The sequence below is a fragment of the Protopterus annectens genome, chromosome 10.part0 (genome assembly GCF_019279795.1).
Source record: "Protopterus annectens isolate FY-2018-M chromosome 10.part0, PAN1.0, whole genome shotgun sequence".
Classification (NCBI taxonomy): Eukaryota; Metazoa; Chordata; order Ceratodontiformes; family Protopteridae; genus Protopterus; species Protopterus annectens.
Window position 1 is genome coordinate 1,016,375 of NC_056744.1, and position 26,929 is coordinate 1,043,303.

General features: G+C 41.2%; 1 protein-coding gene across 1 annotated transcript in view; it reads right to left on the bottom strand.

Annotated features, from left to right (window-relative positions):
• Nucleotides 1-26,929, bottom strand: part of SPAG9 (sperm associated antigen 9) — a 2,484,778-nt gene that overhangs the window by 246,688 nt on the left and 2,211,161 nt on the right. Inside the window, exon 26 of the mRNA XM_044084932.1 lies at nucleotides 4,861-4,974. Coding sequence (XP_043940867.1) covers nucleotides 4,861-4,974 — 114 coding nt within the window. The remainder of the gene's footprint in view (nucleotides 1-4,860; nucleotides 4,975-26,929) is intronic.

Below are 26,929 nucleotides of genomic sequence, written 5' to 3' on the forward strand. Positions count from 1 at the left end.
CGCTTCAACGAATGGGCTACGTACTGCAGTTTAGTGCAGAAGTCACAGACCACAGGGTTAGGGCACGGGTCATGGTAAAGGGACAGCTAGTAGGGCTATTCCCTTACCATGACCTGTGCCCTAACCAAGGTCCGTGACTACCACACCACAGTGGAGGACATAGAACATTTCCCAGACTGTCCTCCACTGTGGTGCGAAATGTTTGCAGAAGCAGTGTTCGCGAGGTGCACTTTTGAGTAAGTGCACTTTCGCGGAACACAGGGTCTGCTGTATAATTTCAAAGAAGTGTATTTTCAAAGTTATACAATAGACCTATATATATATTTCCCTGACCAAAAAGATATTAAGGGACTATGGCTACTCATGTTTGCTAATGTCTGCAAACTGAAGTTGGTTATCAAATCTGACTGTGATAAATCTGGCATCATTACCCTAGAGATAATGTTCCATTTAAATCTTACTGAATCATCAGGGCTTTTAAACTCATCCCTATGACCATCATGTCTTTGTTGTAGTGTAAAAATCTTCGCACCCTGCAATACTTATCTTCTGGGGTTTCTTAAGGTTCAAAGAAATACAGATTCACTTTACTTATCCCTTACTAGACCCACCATCAAACACAATGACCCTTCTGGAAAGTATCTTAAACTACTGTGATATCAAAGTTTCTTCACCAGAAAAGTCACAGATTTCAGTACCATTAGCTACTCAGAGTAAAACCCATATCCCTTCTACTCAGTGTTGTATAGGCTCTTGAAGGGTGATCTCTGCTTAACCTTCTGTGCTATGGATGATCCAGCACTTTTTCAACTCCTTCACCTAAACTGAAGTGGTGGCAGCAAAGCAAACATCTATTATAGTGATCCAAACCTATACTGCCACATCTCCAAAACAAAATGGAGTGACAGGCGCCTAATCCAATGTATGTCCTTTTCTGGAATAGGCTACCATTGCATATCAAGTACAGTCCCTCCCTAGCAACCTTCAAAACTAATCTAGATGACAGGACGGGGACTGCAGATTTTCACAAGGGATTTGAGGGTAAAATTTACTTAACCGGGGTCTCCATTAATGTCCAACGGTACTGGATTCTCAGTGAACTCTCATTTTTATTTAGTCCTTTATTTATTAGGTATGCAAAGTGAACTAGATCACTTGGATCCCTTTTCAGTCACAGCCTTATTACAGAAAGCTGAATAATGCAGCAGTAACATAACCAGATGGAAGCTTGGAAATAATGATTAGTAATAAACTATGAACCAATGACAATTCTTAAACATGAACACAGGAAATGAGCTCTGGATTACCATATATGCAAATCTAAAAAAAAATCTTCAAAAATTCATGTATGGTGCAAATGTAATGGCCACGGCTTTAATGTTAAACATTTAGCATGACAAAAGTTGGTATAAATTAGGAATACAAAACAAAGAGAAATCATACAAAATGACACCAACACTAAATATCTAGGAGCTATGGTAAGTAGCACTTCAAATTTTGACTACTACATATCTTTCTGCCAGAAAAAGTATACTCTGTACCCCACTTAATTATAAAACATCATGTCTAGTCACTCCAGGGAGATTGTTGCATCACTTTGTATCGCACTGGTCCAACTCATTACTGAATACAATGCTGCATTCTTTACAGTGTGAACAAGGTACCAGAAACTTCTTAAAAAAACAAAAGTACAAGTCCTTACTACAAAGATCAACGGTTATAGGAAAGGTCTTAACATTTCTTACAGGTTATTTATATTAGACCTCTTCTGGGCCTGTAATGCGATGCCTGATTCATCTCTATTTGTCTATGCCTGGAAGACACTGATGGGGAGACTACACAGCCCTCAGGGAGAGCCTGAAACTAAAAATATCAAATACCACATACACATAAAAGGGTGATGGATACAATATAATGCCTTCAAAGATTATGGAATAACCTTCTCATTACAATCAAAAGAAGTCTGTCATTAGCTTTCTTAAAAATAATCCTTAAACGTAAGTAGAAGAAAATAATGGGATTACAGCAATCAAGCTTCTTGAAAACTACAAGATCATACACTTGAAAATTCAACCTATGAATCCAATCAGTGAGTTACTAGGATGGGACAAGATCGTCAACATAAATCACACATGTACTCCAATGTGTCTGCATGTTATACAACTTACTACAAAAACATAAGATGTGTATACTGGACTACAAGTTCAGAAGAAAAACTGCTACAGAGAAAAAAATGGTTAGATATTTTATAATTAAAAGGGATTTGTTTAAAAGTTGAAACTAAAAATCACATTTATGATGAATATTAATTTAAAATTAGGTCTTCTCTTTTTGTACAGTGCAGTCAACATTTTTTAATTGCATACACCTTCACTCTATGTAGATGTCTGTTTTTTTTTTCTAGTTTAATCTGCATACCTAAACAGGACAGAGCCAGGACCTTGACTTAACATCTCATCTTCTAAAGGGCAGCACATTTTCAGTATAGGACACCCTTATAATACTCTCAAATGTCAATGTTTCAAATATAGTCTCAGCCATCACCTGAGAGAACACCAATGAACTTCGAGTTCAGAGGACGATGTGCTACCATTTCTGACACTGACATTCCAACCGGAGAAGGATGGATTAAAGGCTGATCTGCATATTAAGTGAAACCTTTTCTCAAAGAAGTCTATTCTTGCAAAGAAATGCACACTTGAAATGTAGTGCTGTGTGTATATGCTTCTAAGCTGATCATGGAAGGCAACTAACAATTAGGAAGAAATCCTCTGCTAATGTCACCATCCCTGCCTACAAACCTACAAGAAATAGGCAAGTACCTGGTTGATCTTCCTATACATCTTTATCACATCAAAGTTAAACAAAGTGAGGGCTGAAGACCTGGTATGGCAGTGGGTAGTGATGGCAACAGTAATCCCAGCTGCAAGAAATAAATAATTGTCACCATACTTTGCTCTAAAGCAGACACCATTACAGCACTGAGGAGGCGTCCTATTGCACAAGTCTCTATGAAAACACAAGTAAAGCAATTAGAATGCAAATGAGTTTGGACCCAGTACTTAATAAGATGGCAGAAACAAGCTGTTTTGAACTGCCAACACAACTGTATTCATCTCCCAGAAAAACAATTGGTACAGAAAAATGCGTCAAAGCTTCAATGCAGCTGTTTTGAGTAAAAATTTGTTGAGGTCTCTATATTGCAGCATGAAGTATCACACTGGTGAAATAACACACGCTGCCCCATGACAAAATGTCCTGCAGTGCAGCTGCAACCAAAGAATTAGAGAGAGAGCATCTCTGCTACAGACCTTAATCCTGCAAGTCTAGTGATTTCCAAAACAAATCAATGGCAAATTGAGGTGCCGTTCCACCTCGGGAGACGATGTCTCATCAAGTCATACTTTGTTTTAAGAGGCTGCAGCCAGAGAGCAATTTCTAAGTGATGCTATCAGCACAGCATGTAAGATATGAACTTCTAACAAGGTTCATCTTTTAGTATTGGGATTGACTCCCAGTCTCCAACTTGCATGATGTGCAACTAGCAGCAAGTAAGCGCCTGAAAAACACAGTTATGTATAGGGGCCTTCTTACCTAGTTAACAAATAAAATATAAAAACAACATATGGACTGATACAATTATATTTTTGTATTTATTAGTTTAACCAGGGGATCAGATGACCCTTTTCAGTCATGAGCTTGTCTGAAGTTGCACGTCACATTATCAATGAAATTTAAAAAAGTGTGCACTGTTCATCCAAAGAGGTATTAACAGGTTAATTTTTTTCAACATGTGACAAACATGCTTTATTATTTACAAAATATTTGTACTTACAAATACTGTGATATGAAAGGTAATTCTGTATTTAACACTGTTAATGTTGTCTATGCTGTATTGGTAGAAGAATTAACCTGAAATGAAGTAGGTGCATCTGAAAAGGAAAGACTGCCTCAGTTCTAAAGTAGAAAGCTTGCCACTAGAATAATTTGTGTTTCATTAATAAAAGCTCTGACAAAGCAATGTTGTGCTAACAAAGTCTCTTGGTTTCCTTTGCTGTTCCACATCTGTCAACAACTTAAATAATGCAGGGAGGAAAAGATAAGTTAACATACATATACCATACCACTGCTACAAAAGCAAGGCGCCAGTCTGTAGTGCCAATGACCAATCCTAGGCTTGAATGCAGCTTATCATAGCTGCAAGAACATGGGGTAGAATTACATGTTAACAAAAACAGCTTTTTTGTCTCGCAAGGCTGGGGAGGAGTGAAGACTGTCCGTGTGTGTCACAGAATAGTGGCCATCTACCATACAAAAAATACAGAAGGTGCAGATGGGACATTATAATCATTCTGTAATGCTAAGTACAAGCAAAGCCGCAAAAAAGGAGAGAGGAATGGGCCATATCTCAATATGCAGTCGTCATCAATGTCCAGAAAAGGAACAGAATGTTTGCCTTAAAACAGGAGCTACCAAAGATCCTCTAAATAAATAAAAAGCCCCCTTTACTCTGTCCAAGGAAAGAATCCCCCCAAAATGCTTAACAAACAAAACCCAAAACATTAAAATCTGTCAGTGTCTGCAAAACTAAACACACTGCTGTACGGCTTACTACAGGTGGGAAGATTGGAAAGACAGATAAGAAATTACCTAAATAAGGAGCAATCCTGTTGTGAATGGACAGCCACACATACAGATAACAGATGACACATGACTGCACCTCTACAATTATACCAAAAGGTCTCTCTACGAGAAAGGGCACTGGTGAATTCAGCTTCTGACATCTACTAAACTTCAAAACTGCGACTAAAACCAGAGCCAGAAACTTTTTTAAATCAGCAATTCTTCATGGATACCTACTTTCTGTTAATGGAATAGAGATGATGACTCCATTTCCTGTTCCTACCCACAGACGGTTGCATGAAACCATGAGAGCTGTGATCCTTACAAAAGAGAAGCCTAGCTTGCCAGTACCTAAAAAAAAAGGAAAAAATGTGTAACAAACTGAAAAACAACATTTTTTATTTTAATGAAAAAACAAAAACTGTAACTTAAAGGAGAGAATAATTTTGATTGAAGATGCTCTTAAATTAAAAGAAATATATGTGTCACCATATCTGATGATTTGTGAAGCAGCATTCTGTAGTGAAAGAACCATCAGACTTTAGTCATCTTTTACTCTAATTCAGCTACTTTTTTCTATCTTGTTCCTGCACATAAGAGAATGTGCACTTCTTGCAAGTACACTCTACTGTGTGTACCTGCACTACACACAACATAGTCACACAGCATAGCTTGCGTACCCCCATCTACTAAGAAAGTATCACTTACAAAACAAGAAATAAACACAAACATGCATTTAACAATTAAATTAACAAATCCAGTCCAGGGAAATCACTTTCTCGTTTTTTTAAATGAGGTTTATTTGCATGAACAAAAGAGAAGTACTTTCTTGCAACAAAGTATGGAAAGTTAGAGAAGCAAAAATCCAGTCCATTACTAGGTATGCAGTCAAGAAGACTATTTAGGAGCCTAGCCCAAAGTTCCAATTGCCTGAAAGCACTCTGTGGTGAAGTGACATGCTCAAAACTAAAAAGTAGACAAATGAAGGTGGAATGACTCAATCGATGCACCCTTGGAACAGGAACAAGTCAGAGCTTTAGTCCCCTGCGCTAACTGCCTAACCAAATTAATCCAAGTACCTGGTGCAGGAACAGAACACACACCCTACTGATTTTCCAACATAAGTGCAGTACCTGTTGAACTACTGACATTCACATCAGATGTTAGAGTTCAGTTCACTGTTACAGTACTTCTCAATACAGGTTCTTCAAAATAAATCAGTACTTATGGTCAGCAGTACTTTCAAAAGGCTATCATACATGCAGGAGTAAGATTTCACTACCTTCTCAACAGCTCCTTTTCCTTGTTTAAACTTCTGTGATACCTTCCAAATTGCATTCTATAGATCCCTGGATACACCTCTTTCAAACACTTGACCCATACATCAAAAATATGCTTTACTTCATAGGAACTATGAATTACATATCCCAAATCCATCTGCTTCTCAATGACTGCTAAAAAATACATCTTTTTCTAGTCTGCTTGCCTGATCTGCATCTCCCTCATTAGACAGCTTACTATCATGAAGTCAGTGCAACCTACACCAAAACCAGCATTGCTGAAAACCAAAATGGACATAAAATACTAAATTCCAAAACTCCCTACCACTCTGGACTCAGAAACAAGTGCTAACATGGGACCCAAAAGAGTGGAGGCGGGAGTTAAGTCCAGGAGTTGTTCATTCTGTGTTTTGGCAAGGCGTGATTCACTGTTTTGGAGATGGAATTGCCAGTTTCAGTGGAGGTAGCATTGACCTTGTGATTGCAACTCTCTCCATATATATTTTTCTGTTAAAGGCAGCCACTTTATAACTTACACCTCCACATTAAGATGTGTATGCTCCATACCTAGCAGTCACATGCTACCCTCCAAATAAAGAACCACTGGTTCTAGCATTCTTGGATGGACTGCAAACCCATAACAGCCCATCCAAATTTAAGTGCATGGACTACAGTGTACCATGTACCCTAAAATTATAAGACTGGAGAGTGAAAGCACATTTAGTAAGTTTTGGTTGTAAATCTTCTACCAGTAAAGCCAATGTAGATGGTCATGGTCAGTGATCAATATAAACTCTTCACCTAGCAAACAGTACTTAAGGGCAATGAGTGCCCATTTTATGGGAAGGCATTCCTCTCTCAATTATGTCTGTCAGCATTGCTGAGTTTCCCACTGATGTATCAAACATTACATCTCTCCCAATTTGTAATCCAAGGCAACATCAGTTCACTAAAACTCTCCTCCTTTCTGGGTGATTCCTTAAGCTGTTCCCTCTACACAACTAGTAGATAGTCTACCCTCAGCTGAAGGAGGAGATGTTCTTAGTACAACACTAAGAATTTCATACAAAGGCTCTAAGATGACTTTTCATTCGCAGATTGCTTAAAAGATCTTACGGTATTGTACCCCCCCCACCCCAAGACAAAATAAACATTGCACATCATAATCCTCTGGGGGAATGTTTCCCCACAGGCACACCTGGTAAGTTTTTTCTTGGTGCATCACCACTAACCACAAGCAAAAAAAAAAAAAAAAAATTCTAATTGAGCAGAAAACAACTACACACACTAACAGGAAAAAAGGTGCCAAAACACAGTACGTACTGCTCTTGAAGATCTGACTGGATGACAGAGTTGCCATAAGCATGACAACTGAGAAACAGGAGTTATGCTGCAATATGAATACTTATCCACAGAAAAGTAAACCATATTACCACAACTGCCTACAATGCCCTGCCGTTGTAAGTGAATGCTTGTGCACACTCATTTTCACTCACTCTGAAAGCTACCATCGTAGTTTGCTTAATGTCCACTCCCAAGCTGTTCCTGCATTGCTGCTCCTCCTTTGATGGGCAGTGAGCGAGTGTGCATCCAGCTCTGCCCTGTACCTTATGTAATGCAACTACCTATCTTCCCTGCCTGCACAGTCAAGCATCTGCATTATTAGGCTGCCTGGGTTGCAGTTTGGGGCTTTATCCCTGAATGTTACTAGCACTGACCAAACAGGTATGGAACTGCCCTCATTTCTTCCTCACAGTCTCTCAGAGCCATGAGAGCATATGCATTAACAGGGGAGAGGAAAGAAGGAACATATGCTGCAGAAGCAATCCTATTACTCAAATGTCAACTTTAATGGTGGGGGAAAAGACACCCAAGTGTTGGGTACTCATAAGTAGGATTAAATGATTACATACAAATTCAGAGACTGGTATCTTGCAAACTTTCCTTTACATCAGAGTGCAGTGACCTTAGAATTAGTATATTTAAGTAGGAGGGGTGTAGCCCCTTCATGCTGGGGGGCTTTAACCTCCCTGGAAAAAACACTGTTACATTGATTATCAAGATTTGCGGTCTTCAAACTGCACACGTACACATACAAAATTCATTCATACTACCACACTGTGACAACTTTGGTTACACAGGTATACTATACAGAGCCACAGTGTGTACTGCTGCACAATGGCAACTTCATAGGTATTTACAAGGCTAATGACCGCAAGGGCCTTTTTAAGCCCAGCCATGCATCCCAAATTTCTGACAAGTTCTGATACGCTTGAGAAGTAAGTATGGGCCTGGGAGATGAAGCATTTATAGGTTACCTGTATCATTTAGAGACATTGGTGACAAACCAGGGATGAATTTCTGGTTTCTCATCCAATTGCTTAAGTTGCACTTGAATTGGGTTAGGGAGGAACTCTGCTTCACATGGATGGGGAGCCTGTTCCATAGACGGGCTAGTCTCTGAGATATATGCCTCTCTCTCCAGCAAGTCCTATTTATATCACAGGCAAGGTTTAAGTCTTGAGAATGGGTAATTCTGATGTGGTTTGTTTTGTGGATATGCAGGAGGTCTATCAGAGTGAGACGTGACAATGTCCTGTATGCCAGGCATAGATCTCCCCTCAAAAGCCTGTAGGAAGAAAAAGTGCAGAACCATTGCAGGTGGATAGCCCATGAGGGCATGGCAGTTGTTTTGTAGGCGTATACACACACACACCAAGTAGACTGCAGTAAGATTAGAACCCCTACTAGTATTATTCATTATAGAGCACAGTACTTATTGCATGTGCCACAGGAAGAGTTCTACAGCTGTTTAATGACCCCCCCCCAATGGTGTCCGTCACAGCACAATCACACAAACCACATAAAATAAATTACTGAGATTTTACATACCTAGCAAAAAAAGAATACCATTGTATAACCCAAGACAAAAACAAATGGCTCATAGAAACTGGAAGAACCACCTTCCTGTTAAATACCCTCAATTTTAAACTTCTGAGGGATAGTTACCAACACATCAAAAGGGCAAACTCAAAAAAACACAATCTACTATCCATGAAATCAAGGTAGCAAGCGAATGCTCAGACCATGATATTCATCCTAGAAAATGGCAAAAAAGCATTCTCAAAATTAGATCCAGCAAGCTGGAATACATTCCTAAATGAAATAAGGAAATTCAGAAAACTTAATCATTTGAAAAATTAACATAAATGTGACTGCTTTATTGATAACTGCTAATATGTTTCATCTCACTCTTTACCAAAACCACTACAAATCCTTACCTTACTTTAACACCTACTCAACTGAATGTTAATTTGTATATAATAATGTAATTCATCTTAATCTTAACCATATTTGATTTATTTTTAAGATATCCTCACTCATGCTGTACTACTAAGTGAAAGTATATTCAACTTTCCAAAGATATGCATTTTTTTCTCAGTCAGTTTTTAGGGTCGTAGGTTCATAGGCAAGTACAAGGCTAGCTGTCATCGTAGGCCACTTCAAGCTTAGCTAATTTTCTCTTTCAAAGGTGAGAATCAAATCCTGTGACTGTAATGTAAACAACTTGACCATTATACCAACCTTCATACACAAGTTTTAAAACAATACTATATAAAACTTTCAACTAATATTGCTTTAACTTGCACGCAAATCTATATATGGCATGCTATACAATAAAGATAAACATTTCTTCCTAGGCTTCATAGGTAGGTACTAGGCCATCGGCCCAAGGGCCTACGTAAGCCTAGCCAACAAGGTTCCCTGGCTTATGCCACCCAAGGAAGCTATTTTCTTGTGCCACTGTCGAGCAGACAAAGAAGTAATCCCCGGGGTGTATTTCTTATTTCTCATCCCCTCATCAAGATTTTTCTTGGAGAGTGCTAATGAAGAACTTTGCTTGACATAGATGGGTAGCCTGTTCCAGAGTATGGGAAGCCTCTGGGACAGGAATCTATCCCTCCAGCATGTCCTGTTTATGTTGGGATTGGGATTTCTTTAGGTGTAGCATGTCCAACAGCTCTGGGATTGACATAGATTTATATGTTAGGCAGAAATCACCTCGGAGTAGGCGATATGCTACGGAGTAAAGCTGGAGTTTTTTGAGGCGGTCAGTGTAGGGCATTTATTTGAGGCCAGTAATCCTCTTTGTGAAGTACTTCTGTGGCCTTTCCAGCTGCTGCAGATGTCTTGTGAGGTACATTCCAAAAGGGGTGTTGTACTCTATAATGGGTCTAATGAGTGTCGAGTAGAGGGGAACAATCACCTCTTTTTTCCTGGATGAGAACCCTTTTATGAGGTGTGCCACGTAGAAGGACTTCCTGACTACTGGGGCGATGTGACTATCAAAGGAGAGATTACTGTCCACCTGGGTCCCAAGGTCTCATCACACATTCGGTGTTAAGTAGATTGCTGCCTATGTGGTAGTTCATGGGTACAGAGTTTTTACCAAAGGGGATGACACTGCACTTTTTGGCATTGAGCTTGAGGTCATGGCTCTGACACCAGGCATCTGTCTCAGCGAGGCCCTCCTGTAGGATGTACACATCATTTGGGGGCTTGACTATGGCTCCTAGTTTGCAGTCATCTGCGAACTTCGTTAGCCAGAGGCCTTCTGTGTTAGCCTGTACTACTGCACAAAGATTAACTACAGCATGTATTTAAATTATACAAATCTGCCTATCTACCCTGTATCTTTTGCACCATATATAAAGTTCTGTTTCCAACTGTACTAATTTACTGTGCTTGCCACGTGGAACAGATCAAGAGAGAAAAGTGTCCTTGCACTAGCTCATTAACCTGGTTATCAAACCTGGTTATCAAATATTAAATAAACAAATAGTGTAGTGCGCTTTTTAGGACTGCAAAGGCAAGCCCTGCCCTGAAGATCCAACATGCAATGCTTGGAAAAATAAAGGGAAAAGTCCAAGGGGCTGCCACAAAGAAACCTTGCACTGATGCATTCCTAAAGAATGCTGCTCTGGTAGAATATCCCCTCAATCGACCATCCAGCATATTCCATTAACCCCTAAACAAAAAGTAATGCAGCCTGTAAGCCACTCTGAGTGGGTTTGGTTGGATATACCATCTGTGCTTGGCATGAAAGAGAGAAAGAATGGATATGACTACCTTAAGTCCTTCACTCTTCCTATACAGCATCAAAACTGTAAACATCCAACAAAATGCAATACCCCTTTCACCTTTGTTCTGTGGAATAGGGTAAAAGCAACTGTAGTTTCTGAGTGCCACGTCACAGTACCTTTGGTATTAAGTGTCAAGTGTTAATGAACACTATGCAGAAGTTGCAGCACACGTGAGGGGCTGTAGTTCAGAAATCAATCAAGCTGATGTAATAACCACTAAAAAAGAGAGTTTTCCAGGACAGGGACCTGAACATCACTAAATTATGAGGTTCAACAGGGGTCAAAGTTAAGATCCTACAGAAGAAGCACATGCATTTTATGTACAGAATCCTCTTCAGAAACTGCTTTACATTTGCAAAAGAGAACAGAGTGAAGTCTAGAGGAAGGCGAGGTCACATAGTAAGTTCGAAGACTGCAAGTGTAGTCTTTGGAACTGCAGAAATTTAAGTGCAATCATGTGAAATATATGCTGCCGGAAATTCCTGTATCTCAGAGAATTCCCTTTGGGAGAAAAAGTAAAAGACACATCTCAGTCACTGCATGGCACTTGGCAGAACACAATCCAATTATAAAATATTAAGAACTGTACAAATAAAAACTATATAAACATTGTATTTTAGGACAACAAACTGGAAAGCTTTTGGGCAGTGTTTAATTTATTAAACAGGTCAGCAGTACACTGAACACTTCGAGATAAAACTGTACATACTTTTCATGAACACAATGTCATAATTGGTAATACTATAAAAAACGTACTTGTAATTTGAACTTGTTTCTTCCCTTTTTCCTCAACACAGGTTTAACAAATGGTAAACATGAATCCCTTGAATTTTCTGTGAGGAAAGTACAGAATCTAAAGAGAACCTAAAGAGCAATACACAAGACAAAAATCAAGGATGTAAATAAAGTGCTCTTACCCCACCCTGAACAGGAAGTTATTTAACTGTCATGACAACAAATCCAAGGGTACAAAGCACAGATACTCTGAAGTCTTCCACATTATTACTGTATTCACAATACATTTCATAAACCTCAGAATGTGGGTGCTGCACTGAACTTCTGTGTCAGTGGCAGAAGTCACCATGTGCTCACAGACACTCTACTGGTGTCAGACTGTGCTGCTGGGTAATGGAACGGTAGCTTATATCACAGTCTGACTGTAATCCACATTGTACTGCAGATAAGCGAGCACGTTTATTGTCTGATACAAGGCATACCCTACATTACAATGTGCAGTTCTGGGTATGGTCTTAATCTGCTAGTGACTCCCCAACCTGTTCTCCATTTGCTGTAGGAAGACTAATCTAGACAAGTTCCCATCATGCTCCCTGATTCAGTGCTCAACAGCAGAATTCAAGAGAAAAATAACAGAAGGCATATCCAGTGATAGGGTGGGCAGCTCATCTCAGCTCCTACACCACTCAAGGGAAGTGATCCTTCCCTGGACACAAAGGCTCTGCGTTATCCAGTTGGAGCTGTATGTTTTACTCCTACACCTGAAAGCTTTGAAGAAAAGGACAGTACAGTTGTGCAAGTAAATTTACTGTAAGGGTATGTGTTTGAATGATCACTTCTGCAGTAGCTTTAGTTATATGGGTTATATCATCCCAAAAGATATAACAGCCAGCCAGATTCCAAGGATTCAGGGCACCTTCCACACACCCAAACCATTAGGCAGCTCGATCTGAGCCAACTAAAAGACAAGACTGTGGAACAAAGCCCTTCAGAGCCTTCCTGCCAACATACAAGAAGGAGGCTGAGCCCTGAAAGGACAAAACTAGAAACAACAACAAAAAAAATAAATAAATAAATGTCTACACCCGGACATAAAAAGCACACCAAAAAACAAAGGGGATGGAGGGAGCAGCGATTATTTAAACATCTAATGTTATAGTAAGTTTACTTACACAGCTGCACTATGTTCATCAAATTGACCACTGCTACAGTAGCCTTAGCTATATGGGCAGATTACCCTAAGTAAATTTGGGAGGTGGAAAGAGTGGAGGCTTGGAGAACCTACATAATGGTCCTAGCAAAGCCTGATCAGGACCTACAGAAGGAATATAGCTTACAGTGCTTTGTAAATGTATGCACAGAGGACCAAGTAGCAGCTTCTACGATACTTCTAGAATACAACAGTTTCTAACAAGCCACAGATGATGCCAATGCCCTAACAGAGTAGGGCTTGACCCTGCCTGGAATGGTTTTGTTATGGTGAGTATAGGAAAAGGTGTTAACCTTAGACAGCCATTTAGAAATACCAAAGCAAACCAGGTTGGGACATGACACCCCTTCAATAACTCCATGGAACACAGTGCACACCTTTTTTTGTTCTACACAAAGCTTGAATATTCTAGCTATCCAAATGCAGCAGAACTGACTGAACTCAAAACTCCATCATTTCAGGTGGCTTACTGGGTAGTAATGTTTTAAGTCACTCAGGCACTTTACAAGACATACTCCACTGAGGTTTTTGTCACAGTCTTGCTACAACCTGCTTTTACCATTTTCTTAGACCAGCTGATCTATTAACTGTATAGCCGTGTTGCTCAATGAAGAGCCTGATAATTGCTTTGGTGCTCAGCTTGATTTTTGGTTACAAGTTTGGTTACAAGTTCAGTGCTTAACCATTTGGAAATGGTCTGCTTTGACCAAGGTTGTCCTTTCATCTTACCTTCACAAGAAATGAAAATCTGATCTGAAGATCTTTGTTCGGCCAACATAGTACCAAAGTTGTTTGTGGATATCCAAGATACAGAATATCCTTTACTCCCTCATTTTTAGGTTAGGGCAAGAAAATGGAGAGATGGATGATTTGGCTTAAAGTAAACTCAGATACCACTTTAGGTATAAAAGAAGGGCTGGTTTTCAAAGAAACCCTGCCCCTAAGAAAAACGAGATAGGGCTGACTCACCATAACAGCTTGCAACTAAGATACCCTTTGTGAAGAGGTCAGAGCAATCAATGAAACTGTTTTCCATGTTAAGAACCTCAAGTCAGTCAGGTTACCTGGTTCAAATGGAGAAAGTGTTATCTTCTCTAACACAAAATTAAGATCTCAAGGAAGGGCCACTGGTTTTCCTGAAGGCCTCTTATGCAAAACCCCTTTCAAAAACATTTTGACATGAGGCTGCATTGAAAGAGGAGGATCCATGGGCAGAAATGCTGAAATGGCTGATAAATGAACTTTGAAAGAGGAATACGAAAGTTTATAGGATAATAACTCACAGAAATATTGTAAAACCAGCGAACAACTAGCCCTGCAAGGGTGCTGGTTATGTTGTTGGCACCAACTAGAAACCTTTTCAATTTGCTAATATATGATTTTGCTAGTAGCAGGCTTTCTTGCCTCCATTAGTACCTGCTGCACATCCTCAGTAAAAGATGTCTAAACGGAATTAAGACCCTAGCATCCAAGCAGTCAACTGAAGTTGACTGCTGTTGAGGTGCATTAAACACCCCTGTTTTTGAGCGAGTAGATCCAGTCTGTGAGGAAACTTGTGGTAATTGCCCATGGCCATTTCCAAAGGAAGGGATAACCACAGTTGCCTGGGCCAGAAGGGAGGCACAATAATGATCTTGGGGGATTTCTTCTGAATCTTCACAATTACCCTGGATATTAATGGAGAAGGTGGAAAGGCATACAAGAACATTTCTGTCCAAGGAAAACAAAAGTCATCTGTCTTACAGGCCTTCTCGCATGGTGTCTTGCTAGTTGATTGTTCAGAGAGGAGGAAAAGAAGTCTACTAGAGGAACCTTCCACAGATAGATCAAATCTTGGAAGACCTGTGACCTAGTTCCCATTTGTGAAAGTCTGCCCTGGTCTTGCTCAGCTTGTTTGCCACAACATTGTCCTCTGACAGAATGTAGGATGCCTGTAGAGTGAGATTCTGCTGTGAAGTTATATCCCAAGCCAACATAGCTAGTCTGGAAAAGGAAGTACAACCAGGATCTCCCTTGCTTGTTGATGTATCACATGACTGTGGTATTGTCTGTAACCACCTGAAGAGGTCCCAGGGACCAAAGACAGTTCAGAGAATTAAGTACATTGATCAGGGCAAGCACCTCCTTGATATTTGTGTGCTTGTGTTAGTCATTACTGTCCCACACTCCCTGCAATTTGATCTTTTCTGAAACTGCTCCCCAAGCAAAGTCTAAGCTGTTTGTGGTGTCTGACTGTTTTGGAACAGGGAAGGAGAAAGGGAGACCTGGACTTAAGAACAGCTGCTGCCCCCACCAAAAAAAAAAAAAAAAAAACCTTCTGACAACCCCCAGCACTGGGGCTTGAAAAGGATAAAGGGTGTTGGTGCTGGGACCAAAGAGATTTCCGGATACCACTGTATCTTTCTCATGTGGAGTCTCGACAGGGGATTATGGGAATCAAATACTATGAGACCCAAAATCCTGAGGTATTCCCTCAGAGTGATGGAAGTCTGAGTGGAAAACCTTAGAAATGGATCCAGACATAGATATACCTTTTCCTGTGAAGAAAAACTCTCTGAATTGAGGTGTATAGTTGACATCCCAACAGCAAAATCCTGCGTGGAGTCAAGAAGGACTTTTGAAAATTTCTCTTGGAATCCCAGCATGTGTTTGACATTTCTCAATCAAGAAAATGATCCCTGGTACTTTGAAAAAGATTCTGCAAAGATAAGCAAGTCTTTATAATATATTAAAAATGTGGAAACTCTGCAGCCAGCAATGATCTCTTACTGGAGTTAGACACTTTGTGAACACTCTTGGTACAGTGGATAGTCCAAAAGGTAAGGCAGAGAACAGATAATGTGATCCAGGCACACAAAACCATCTTTTAAGTCAAATGCTACCAGGAAATTTGAAAGAGGAAGGGATAGCAGGTTATGAACTGACATAATTTTGAATTTGGGTACTATGAAAAACAGATTTAGGAAAGAAAGATGCAGAACAGACCATTTTGTTTCTTTAGCACTAGGAACACCCTTGAATAAAAACCCTTCCTCACCTGGGAAGGACAAACTGATTCAATCACTCCTTGGGATCACATGTCATGAAGAACTGCTGGAAACAAGACAGCTGGATGATGAGAAAGGCCCACTGGAAAGGTGGAATTTCCTCCAACTGCCATCTGTAACCTTGATGAATAGTTTCTGACAAACGGGTTCTGAAAATCATCTGTTGTCAAAGAAAAAAATGGAGATTTAGACCTTCGGGAAGAATAAAGGGGCCAGGTTGGAAGGGAGTCAATAAGGTCTGATGAACAGCCATTCAGACTTGTTGGAGTGTCCTTGGATTTGGGATGTTTGAGACTTCTTTTGAGAACCCCCTTGCCATCTCTTCTTAAACGTCTGTTTACCTGTAAATGCTGAGACCATTTACTCTGCTTTTTGCCAAAATGTATTGAGGGAATAGAGAATTCTTTGGAAAATTTGGAAAAGGAGAAGTGAAAAATTTACATTTCATTGTCAGCTTGCCCCTTTCATCACACTTGTTTATCACCTCTGCAGCAGAGGGGCTGAACACTAAATCTCTAAGGGTGAATTTAAAATCTGAAAGGGTCTGAGAATGCAGCCATGCAAACTTCCTCAAAACAGAACCAGTTTTCATAGCCCTGGAAGAAGCATCAGCAGAGTCACACTGCACACAATGAGTAGTGACCTGTGCAATAGAGGGAACTAAGCTATTTAAGGCAGACTTTTCCTCACAAGAAAAACAATTCAAAATTCTGAAAATCAAAGTTGCAAAAGTATACATTTTTCCCATACCTAGCAATAATTTTCCCACCTTATCAGAGTAGAACTGGAACTGTGTAGGTGCTTAGCAGCAGTGGGATCAACTAGAGCTATAACTGCTGGGTCAGGTTTGGGAATATTGTATAAAAATTTAAGACTGGGGAATTTTATACATTCAATCTGCCTTTTTAGGGACTGCTGGCTATCAGGAAAACTGCAGGTAGTAATAAACACACACTCTAAAGCACATAGAAAAGAAGGAATGGGTGTAGGATCTGGAAAATACTTCTGTAACAAACCATAGTATTTTCTGAGGGACTGAGAAGCCTCAGTGTTCTCCCACTGAAAACACTGGCATATTCTAGCAAGAGTCTCACAGAAACCCCAACAGGGAGAAAAAGAAACCAAACTCTCCTCAGAGTCTGAATCATAAATCTGAGGGGAAAAAAAACCTGTACCCATCCCTGTATCTTCCTCTTCAGATTCAAAAAAATTCTTAAACCTCTTCAGGAAAAGAGGTATCTCTTTCTTTTACCAGAAAGTATTTTACACGAAGGACCAACAGCCTGAATTAAACCCTAAGCCAGACCCAGCAAACTACATCTATTCAGGGAAATTTGAGGAGCAGTAGAAACACGCTTGATTTTCTGCTTCTTTTTGGCAGGAAAAATGGTACTAGCAGTGTTATTAATGGCAACAGCAGCTTCCCCATGGACAAGTACAGCATTTTGACACAACATGGAAGCCTTCCCTGATCCCTTTCTCAGGGCAGACAAGAGTGGCTCTCCCTTGCCACTTAGAGGGACCCCAACAGCCACAGAGGACATGTCTAACCCTGGCCCACAGTGACTGGAGGTGCCACACCACAGGGATTTGGGGTTAAAAAAAAAAACAAAAAGTGGTCTGAGGTACGACAAATGGACACAGGTGTCTTACCCACATGCAACTGAGGCAAACTGCTAGCCTACTGTGGTGGCAAAGGCTGTTTTTTTAAATTTTAATGTTTGTTTGTTTATTTTTATTTATTTATTTTACATTTGTTAACCGGGTTATTCTGGCTGAGCTTTTGGCTCAATTTCAACAGAGACCCAGGGAGAAAAGCTCCTCAGGACTAGAAACCAATTTATTAAATTTTAGTAGCATAGTAGTAACAATCAGCTATAGGATCTTACAAGCAGAGACCCGGAGAGAAAAAAAGCTCTTCAGGCAATTCAATTATACAGAGTATTAACAATTGGCAGACAAGTATGTGAGTTGTTACACGGTTTTAAACAATTAGCAGAAGAAAATGTGACTAGTTACAATATTATTTAAGCTGCTTAGAGCAAAATGAGTTAATAGTTATGCAGATGCTTATTTAAAGTGGGTAGGAACTAGTTGTATAGGAGTTTGGAAACAAAAAAGGAAAGTAAGAATGGCTAGTAGGAGATGTAGGGGAGGTAGAGTATAGGAGACAGACTAGACAGGTAGGTTTGTTTTGAGACCATAAAATTAAGAATGGTTGGAGACAGAGGAAGGGAAGTGGTAGAAGAAGCAGGGGAATCGTGTTAGAGATACATTAAGAGTGAGGTGGTGAAATAGGTTTAATGTTTGTGGCTGGAAGAAGACCTGACCATGGGATTGCTAGTCTGTTCCGTGGTAAAGCCACAAATGGTGCTTCAATCCTGGGGAGGGGGCAGCAAATGGCAAATGTTGGTAAACACTATCAGGCTACAAAAGTTACTTTTTTGATAGAAAAAGTAAAAACAAAAGCACTTAAACACTATGCCAGCTCCACAAAAGTAAAATAAAAATTTCTTCACAGACGTTAGTCTGTTTCACTTTTAAACTGACAGGACAAATGAGCTCTCCATTTAAAAGTATGTTACAGTCTTGTAACAGTCTGCCAAAACACAACAGTCCTAGCTTTAAAATAACTTCACAGAAAAGGAAAGTGATGAAACAGCAACACAAATAAGAACACTGATATTACCCCCTCCCAAACAAAAACAGCACAAGCAGATCATTGATCCTCAAAGCCTCAGAGGAGCATACCCTTTGGCAGCAGTAAACCTCTGAAGGGCTACTCACTTAAACTTGCCATTTAGTCAGCTCAGTCCAAGCTGTGTGACAGTTTGTGTGTGTGTGTGTGTGTGTGTGTGTGTGTGTGTGTGTGTGTGTGTGTGTGTGTGTGTGTGTGTGTAGAAGGTGCCATGAAGCTTTGGATGCTGGCCTGCAGGATATGACCCATATAAGCTAAGGCTACTGAAGCAGTGATCAGTATGATGAACATTTCACTTTAAGGATCTCTCTTAATTTTGTCTAACAAACTTTTGACTGCATGGCACCTAAACAAAAGCACAAGTGGCCATAACCCTTTTACATAGAGATGGTATGCAGGCAGATCAATGACATCCTAAGCAGTCCCTTGTTAATAAAGTGAATGTGCTAATGGACTCCCTGTGCCACTACTATAGTGATCTCCTGGAGCCAAGCAATTGGCTTGGTGCTTCAGAAAGTCAATCACTCATTTGATCTGGGTCCTCTCCTGTTTGGTATCTACTTCTCTGAAGTACAGGCTAACAAAGAAGGTCTTTGGCTAACGAAATTTGGAGATGACTGCAAACTGGGAGCCATAATCGAAACTCCTAACGATGTGGGCATCCTACAAAAAGGCCTCACTGAGACAGATGCCTGGTGTCAAAGCCATGGCCTGCAGCTCAATGTCAAAAAGTGCATTGTCATCCCCTTAGGTAAAATCTCTGTACCCATGAACTACCACATAGGTGGTAGTCTACTTAACACTGAAAGTGTGATAAGAGACACAGGTGGACAAGTAGTCTCTCCTTTGATAATCACATCGCCACAGTGGTCAGGAAATCCTTCTTCATGGCACACCTCATCACAAAAGGTTTCTCATCCAGAAAAAAAGAGGTCATTGTTCCCCTCTACTCATCACTCATTAGACCCATTATAGAGTACAGCGCCCCTTTTGGTATGTACCTCACAAGACATCTACAACAACTGGAGAGGCCACAGAAATACCTCACAAAGAGGATTACTGGCCTCAAACAGATACCCTACGCAGACAGTCTCAAAAAAGGCCAGCTTTACTCTGTCGCATATCGCCTACTCAGAGGCAATCTCTGCCTAACACACAAAGCTATGTCAAACCCAGAGCTGTTGGACATGCTCCACTTAAAGAAATCCCAATCCCTCCGAATTACACGCTGTAGGGACCTAAACCTTGTCACCACAATAAACAGAACATGCTGGAGGAATAGACTCCTGTCCCAGAGACTTCCCATACTCTGGAACAGACTACATCTCTATGTCAAACAGAGCTCCTCATTAGCACTCCAAGAAAAATCTTGATGACTGGATGGAAAATAGGAAATTCACCCCGGGGATCACTTCTGTGGCTCTGCTCGACAGGGGCACAGGAAAATAATTTTCTTGGGTGGCGAAAGCCAGGGTACCTTTTTGGCTAGGCTTATATAGGCCCAAGGGCCAATAGTCTAGTACCTACCTATGAACCTATGATGAACCTTTATACCGCCTGAGAGAACACAGTTCTTTCCCTCTTCTGCACAGTGCAGCACATTTAATTAAGGGGTGACAGCTGTGTGCATGATTTCTATTCACTGTCGGGGAAACACTGGGAAGCACACTATGCTACACCTTTGCATCATTTCTCTTAGTTCGGTACTTGAGCACAGAAAAGGGGGGGGGTCTACTTATCTCTCAGTGGCCGAGAAGGGCATGGTTTCAGGATTTCTGGTATCTGGCAGTAAAGCATCTTTCGTAGTACATGCACAAGACGGCAGCATGCAAACTACCTCCACCTCAGCCACCCAGTTGCTGTGGAATCTCTGTGCATTCAGAACTTATTGCTTGCGAGTCAAAGGGGATGGATACTTACAGAAATCCTTACCATAGCAGGCATACTATACCAAAGGAAGTGTTTATTTTCAGCAGAGGGATTTTATGCCAGCTCAAGTTAATCGGGATACTAACACTCCTGCCTCATTTTAAGCCTGTTTGATTTAGTTCTCAGTTCACTCCAATGTGCATGTGCCAACTGTTTTTGCCAGTCATAGTCTTGTAGACAGCAGGACTGCTACCTCGCTTTCACTGCTGAAACAGCTTCTTAACACAGCTTCTTAATCCACCTTTGACAAACTGTTCTCTATTTTCTTCTTAGTCTTGACTTGTCCCTCACATGTTCAGAACCGATTCAACAGCTCTGAAGTTTATCTCCCAAAATACTTTTCCTGGTGGCCATCACATCTGCTGGCAGAATCTCAGCGCTTAAACAACTTTTGGTAAAGAGCTATATCTGCACTTTTGGGACCAGATAACTATTAGAACCAGTCCAAGTTATTTCCTGAAAATGGTGCAACAGTTGTGCTTGAACCAGTCCATTTGTCTGTCTCCTTCACTGAGGAAGAAAAACTGTCACAAATTTGGAACTACAATATCAATAAGGTTCTTACTAACTACAGTAAATGTGCTCAGAATGACTGAAAAAATTGAGTACCTAATTGCAACCTGGACAACCACAGATCAGTTAATGTCTCTAACACAGGAGCAAGCAGGGAAGGAAGGAGAGTGGGAAGAAGTTGCATTTTGTCAGCTTGCCCATTCTGGGAGTGGTAGGACATCTGCCTGTGATTTCACTCTGTTTCAGATCAAAAAGCCTGACATTAAATTCAGCATTAGAGGGCAGGGCTGGAGCTGAATGACATTACGAGGTAGTGCATGTAGCAGCATCAAGTTCCTCCTATTTAAGGCACCCTCAAAAAGATAACAGCATATAGGACTATGTTAGGTGCTCTGCTTTGCATTTCCACATCCACTTCCACCCACAGGGAGTAATATCTGGGATACTAAGTTTACCAGCAATAATAGCGTGGAAAGCAACAGATGGACTGCAATGGGGTACACAGAGAGAGGAAAAACTGAATAGGTGTTCATCGCCCTCACTCTGGGGAAGGAAGGGCTTGCAGTTGCAAAGCAAACCCTTCCCAGGTGGAATACAAACTGCATTGCCTTTGCCATCAGGTGATAAACCACTACATTGTAAACAGTGTTATCTAGGATCACTCAAGCATGGGTGCTGCTGTTTGCAGTGTCCATGACATGAATGTTTCTACTGTTACTTCATCAGAAGATAGAGTCTGGAGGTTCCAGGGTACCAGTGAGGTTTCATGTGCTTGCTGAAGATGTGTGTGGTTTTCTTAACCTTAAAGAAACTAATCAAAACCATACATTTTTTACACAGGTTTTAATCATGGTTGGCTCAAACTCTGTTTGGGGATTGCATCTAGAATCTGACAGCTCAAAGACTGGATTCATGATGCAAATGGAGTTGCATTTAAGTGTAAATGAAATGATATACATCATAAGTATATCTCTGCTTCTGGAAACACACACCTGTTTTAGAATATAACTTGTAGCGGATGTTAATCGGCCTTCAGCCAGATACTTCGCTGGTTGAACCGCTGCACAGTTGCAGTTCCAATTTGGACCTTAGAGGGCAGCACTAATATAAAATAAAGCCCATTGCTTGCCCCACCCCCAATACTCTGTTGCTGAATAAACTAAATTTTTGCTTAAATTTCACTAGCTACTTTAGACTTCCTTTTTGAGAAGCATTTTTTTTTTATTTGCTAACTAAAAGTAAGTGGACCTTAAATAGAAGCCAACATGTAGTTGCATCCCACTGTCCAACGATTCCCCTGAAAATATTTTCAGCACAGCTACTCTCCTCAAACAACAAAAGCTGGACTCAAGACATTCTTCAACATTTTCACCCTACAATGGTACCATTTCAATAGATACATCATTGATGCAGGCTTTGGAGGTAACCAAAAGATGACAGAAATCCTCTTTACTCCCAATGCAGACTTTTTTTTGACTGTCCAGCACAGAGGTTAATGGTTTCCTGGGGAGGATTACAGTTCAGATGTCCTCTGTTGGTGATATAATGATTCATTATGATACTGCTTATTTGAATCTCGATGGCTTAATAAAGAAGATGGTCAGGTCATGAAAAGCCAGTATGGCTATTTCAACTGCTATGAGCTCTACGATACATAGTAGTAAGCATCATAGACTGTGATACAGCTTTTTTCCCCTGAGCTATAAGACTGACCAGATGTGCTAGTTGTTCCAGTGATCAGATTTTGCTGATCCCTGGGCTTTGTATTTGGTTTCTGTGTTCCTCCATTTTCTTGTGTGGCCAGAGGTAGTTTCTTTACTCACCAGTGGGAGTGGGGAGTACTGAGCTGCTTGTTTGTCCTCAGAAGAGTGGTTAGAAGCAGCAACTTGTAATTTGTTGGCCATTTTGGGTCATTTCCTGTTTTTTCCAGCCCCCTGCTATAAAGCACGCTTTGGCGGGCTTTTCTGGCATTAGAGAACTTGGCATAGCTCCTCGTGGTCCCCTGCAGAGTTCCTAAGCCAGCAGAGAGCAGAAAAAGCAACTTTCTTGATCATAAGTATTTTTAAAACTTTTAGTTTGCATTTTTCGATCTTTTAAGCTTTTTGACTACTGTTTGTGCCTTTATTACTGTTTTATTGCCTTATTTTCCTGTGTTTGTGAGCTTATATTGTTGATTGCACTTGTGGGCTAAAGTATTGCTTAAAAGTAACTAACAGGCTAATACACTCAAGTGTACCAGCCTTTGATAGCAATTTAGTCGAAAACAAAGCATTTACTGCATTTTTCCTGTCTGTTTGAAAAAAAAACAAAAAAACAAAAAAATATTTCTCCTTTCCTAAACTTTACTTGCTAGTTGTTCCAGTGATCAGATTTTGCTGATCCATGGGCTTTGTATTTGGTTTCTGTGTTCCTCCATTTTCTTGTGTGACCAGAGGTAGTTTCTTTACTCACCAGTGGGAGTGGGGAGTACTGAGCTGCTTGTTTGTCCTCAGAGGAGTGGTTAGAAGCAGCAACTTGTAATTTGTTGGCCATTTTGGGTCATTTCCTGTTTTTCCAGCCCCTGCTATAAAGCAGCGTTAAGCTGATTTAGCGCGGAGCCGCTACCGTTGCACACTAGGGCAGCGCCGGTTAAGCAGATTTAAACTATTAGGGCTACCTAAAGTTCACTCTTCAAATTTTCCCTTAAAACTACCTTACTCAAAGTGTACTACTGTTCTATTTAGTGTATCCTCCAACTATAAATTATCTCTACTTGACTCCCAAGTAGACTATTCTCTATCCGTATAGCTAAGCACTTGCTCCTACAGTACTTATCACCTCGATACAGCACTCTCATTATAGGAAGTACCCCAAAAAAGCAAACCCCATTTCTCGGTCACCCACATCCCCAAAACCTTTTTTTAAGTTTTTCTGTCTATTCCTTCTAGCATGTCGAGGGATCAGTTGCTAATATCCTCTCCTGCTCAGCTGGTGAACCTGGGATTATTGAGGCAATGTTACAATTGCCTCATGTACACAGACAACCCTCTCCTCCTCCCACAAAACACAAATACATGCGAGAGATGCAACTATACGGCCAAACTGGAGGCTGAGCTCTCTCAAAATAGGACTGGCAAGACCAGACAGGAGGAGAAGGTAACCACACACACTATAGACCCAGTCTCACATAATACCATCACAACCTCAAATCATACACATAAACACACAAAGACATACTCGGAGGCTTTGATCAAAAATCTACCAAAACAGCAGAGGCCACCAAAGCAGACACCCAAACAACTACCACCTCAGAACACAACACCTGCATCACATAGACCACACAGAGTGTCAAGCAGTCACAGCCCTTAAGGCCAAACACTATGCCAGACACACTAGTCATTGGTGACTCCATAGTCAGACACACTGACGTCCTGCTCACCAGACTGAGTAAGGAGAAGGTCACAGTAAGCTGCCTGTCGGGTGCTAGAATCCGCCACATAACGCATGCACTCAGGTCTCTCAACAGCAGGTACAAGTACGACTCAATCATTGTCCACGCTGGTGTAAACGACCTGAGACGTACCTCCCTGGACTACATGAAAAGAGACAGAGGAGCTCTCTGATTATGTAGCCCAGGCAGGTATGACCCTGACCTTGAGCAGTATCCTACCTTCACCAAGAATGATGCCACAATACAGAGATAAGATGATCAGTTTTAACAACTGGCTTAAACTCTGGTGTCATTCAAAGGGGATCCAATGTCTGTCTGCCTGGGATGACATGCTGGACAAGCCACGCTGCTTCGCAAGGGACGGCTTGCACGTCACCCCTGGGATTCCGGAATTTGGCAAAGGCTCTTGCCACCCCCATAGTGCCTTTTTTAGGCAAGGCTCAAATTCTAAACCTACCACCCTAGAACAAAACAAAGAAAAAAAACTAAGGGTAATGCTGCTCAATGCCAGAAGTCTCAACCTCAAGATGCACGCACTCGAGGCCCTTCTCAGTATGGAGAACATCGATGTCTGTGCTGTGACAGAAACCTGGTTCAAGGCTCCTGAGAGCACCCCAGCACTATCAGGTTTTACCTCATATCATGCGTTCCGGCCACAAAACCCGGACAATACCAAGAAAGGAGGAGGGGTATCCATATTCATCAAGGACACCCACACCTCAAGATTGGTGGCATCGCACGATGCATCGGAAACCATCCAGGTGCAATTAACCATAGGCAAGACTGCTATGCAAATTGTAGCATGTTACAGGCCACCCTCGCAAACTCAGGAACCTCATATGGCCTTCCTGAAAACACTGGAGGGGATAAATGTATCTCCGAACACCATCATACTAGGTGACTTCAACTACCCTAATATAGACTGGGAACACTACTCAAGCCCAAACACTCTAGCCCAAATGTTCCTGGAATTCATAAACTCAAATGCCATGGAACAACTAGTCACCATCCCCACAAGAGGAGAGAACATACTTGATCTCATCATCACGAACATGGGAGCACAATGTTCAACGCCAGAAGTATACCCAGGGCGGCACAGTGGTGCAGCGGTTAACGTTGTCACCTCACAGCAAGAGGTTCTCTGGTTCGATTCTTGGCTGGGGTGCCTTCTGTGTGGAGTTTGCATGTTCTCCCTGTGTTCGCGTGGGTTTCCTCCGGGTACTCTGGTTTCCTCCCACATTCCAAAGACATGCATCTGGAGCGTTTCTCCCCGGGCCTCCGCTGAAAACAGGCTCTGTGGAACCTAGTCGGACATTCCCGGTCAACAAATGTTAAATAAATAAATAAATAAATACCCCTCACTGGTGAGATCTGATCACAAACTAATCTCGCTGGAGGTCCTCATCCCGCCCCCACCCGAAATGAAAAAGACCACAGTAAAGAACTTCTCGAAAGCCGACTTCACACTTCTAAAGACTAGTGTGGTCTCCTTTAAGGCCCCTGAGCCGGCGGTTAACATTACTCAAACCGCTGAATCACTTACAAATGCCTTCTACCAGCACCTGCAGGCTGCATGGATCAGGCAATCCCAAGCAAAACAAAGACTCTTTGTACCAAAGGCAAGCGTCCAGTCTGGTGGACCCCAGCCATAAACAAACTCTACAATAAAAGGAGAAAGCTACTACAAGATAGAGCAAAATCCTTAAAAGGTAAGACACCGCTGATCACTATAAGTAAAAAGCTAAGAGCTCTCATAAAATCATCCAAAGCTAATTTTGAGAAAAAATAGCTAAGGACTCTAAAGACAACCATAAAGCATTCTTTAGCTATGTCAGAAACCTAGGAGGAAACTCCCAGATATGCTCAGAATTAGTTCAAAATGATGTGAAGATTACTGATCCTACAGACATTGCCAACATACTGGCTGACAGGTTCAGTGCAAACTTCTCCCCACCCTCCCCACCTAAAGAAGAGATATCTATACCAAATGATTGTAGCCCCCCAAACATCTCCAACGCTCAGGTGAGAACTGCTCTCTCCAAGGCAAAGAACACAGCATCCATGGGACCTGATGGTGTCCCGGCTGTGTGCTCCATGAACTCAACGAGGAATTAAACCCACAGTTAGGACAGCTGTTTAATCTTAGTCTCACCTCCGGATATGTACCCAGGGAGTGGCGCAGCGACTGTGGTCCCACTCCACAAAGGCGGTGCCTCCACTGACCCTGGAAATTACCGTCCCATTAGCTTGACAAGCCTGATCTGCAAAGCCATGGAAAGGATCATAATGGATCTCATAAATAAAGACATAGGGAATTTGC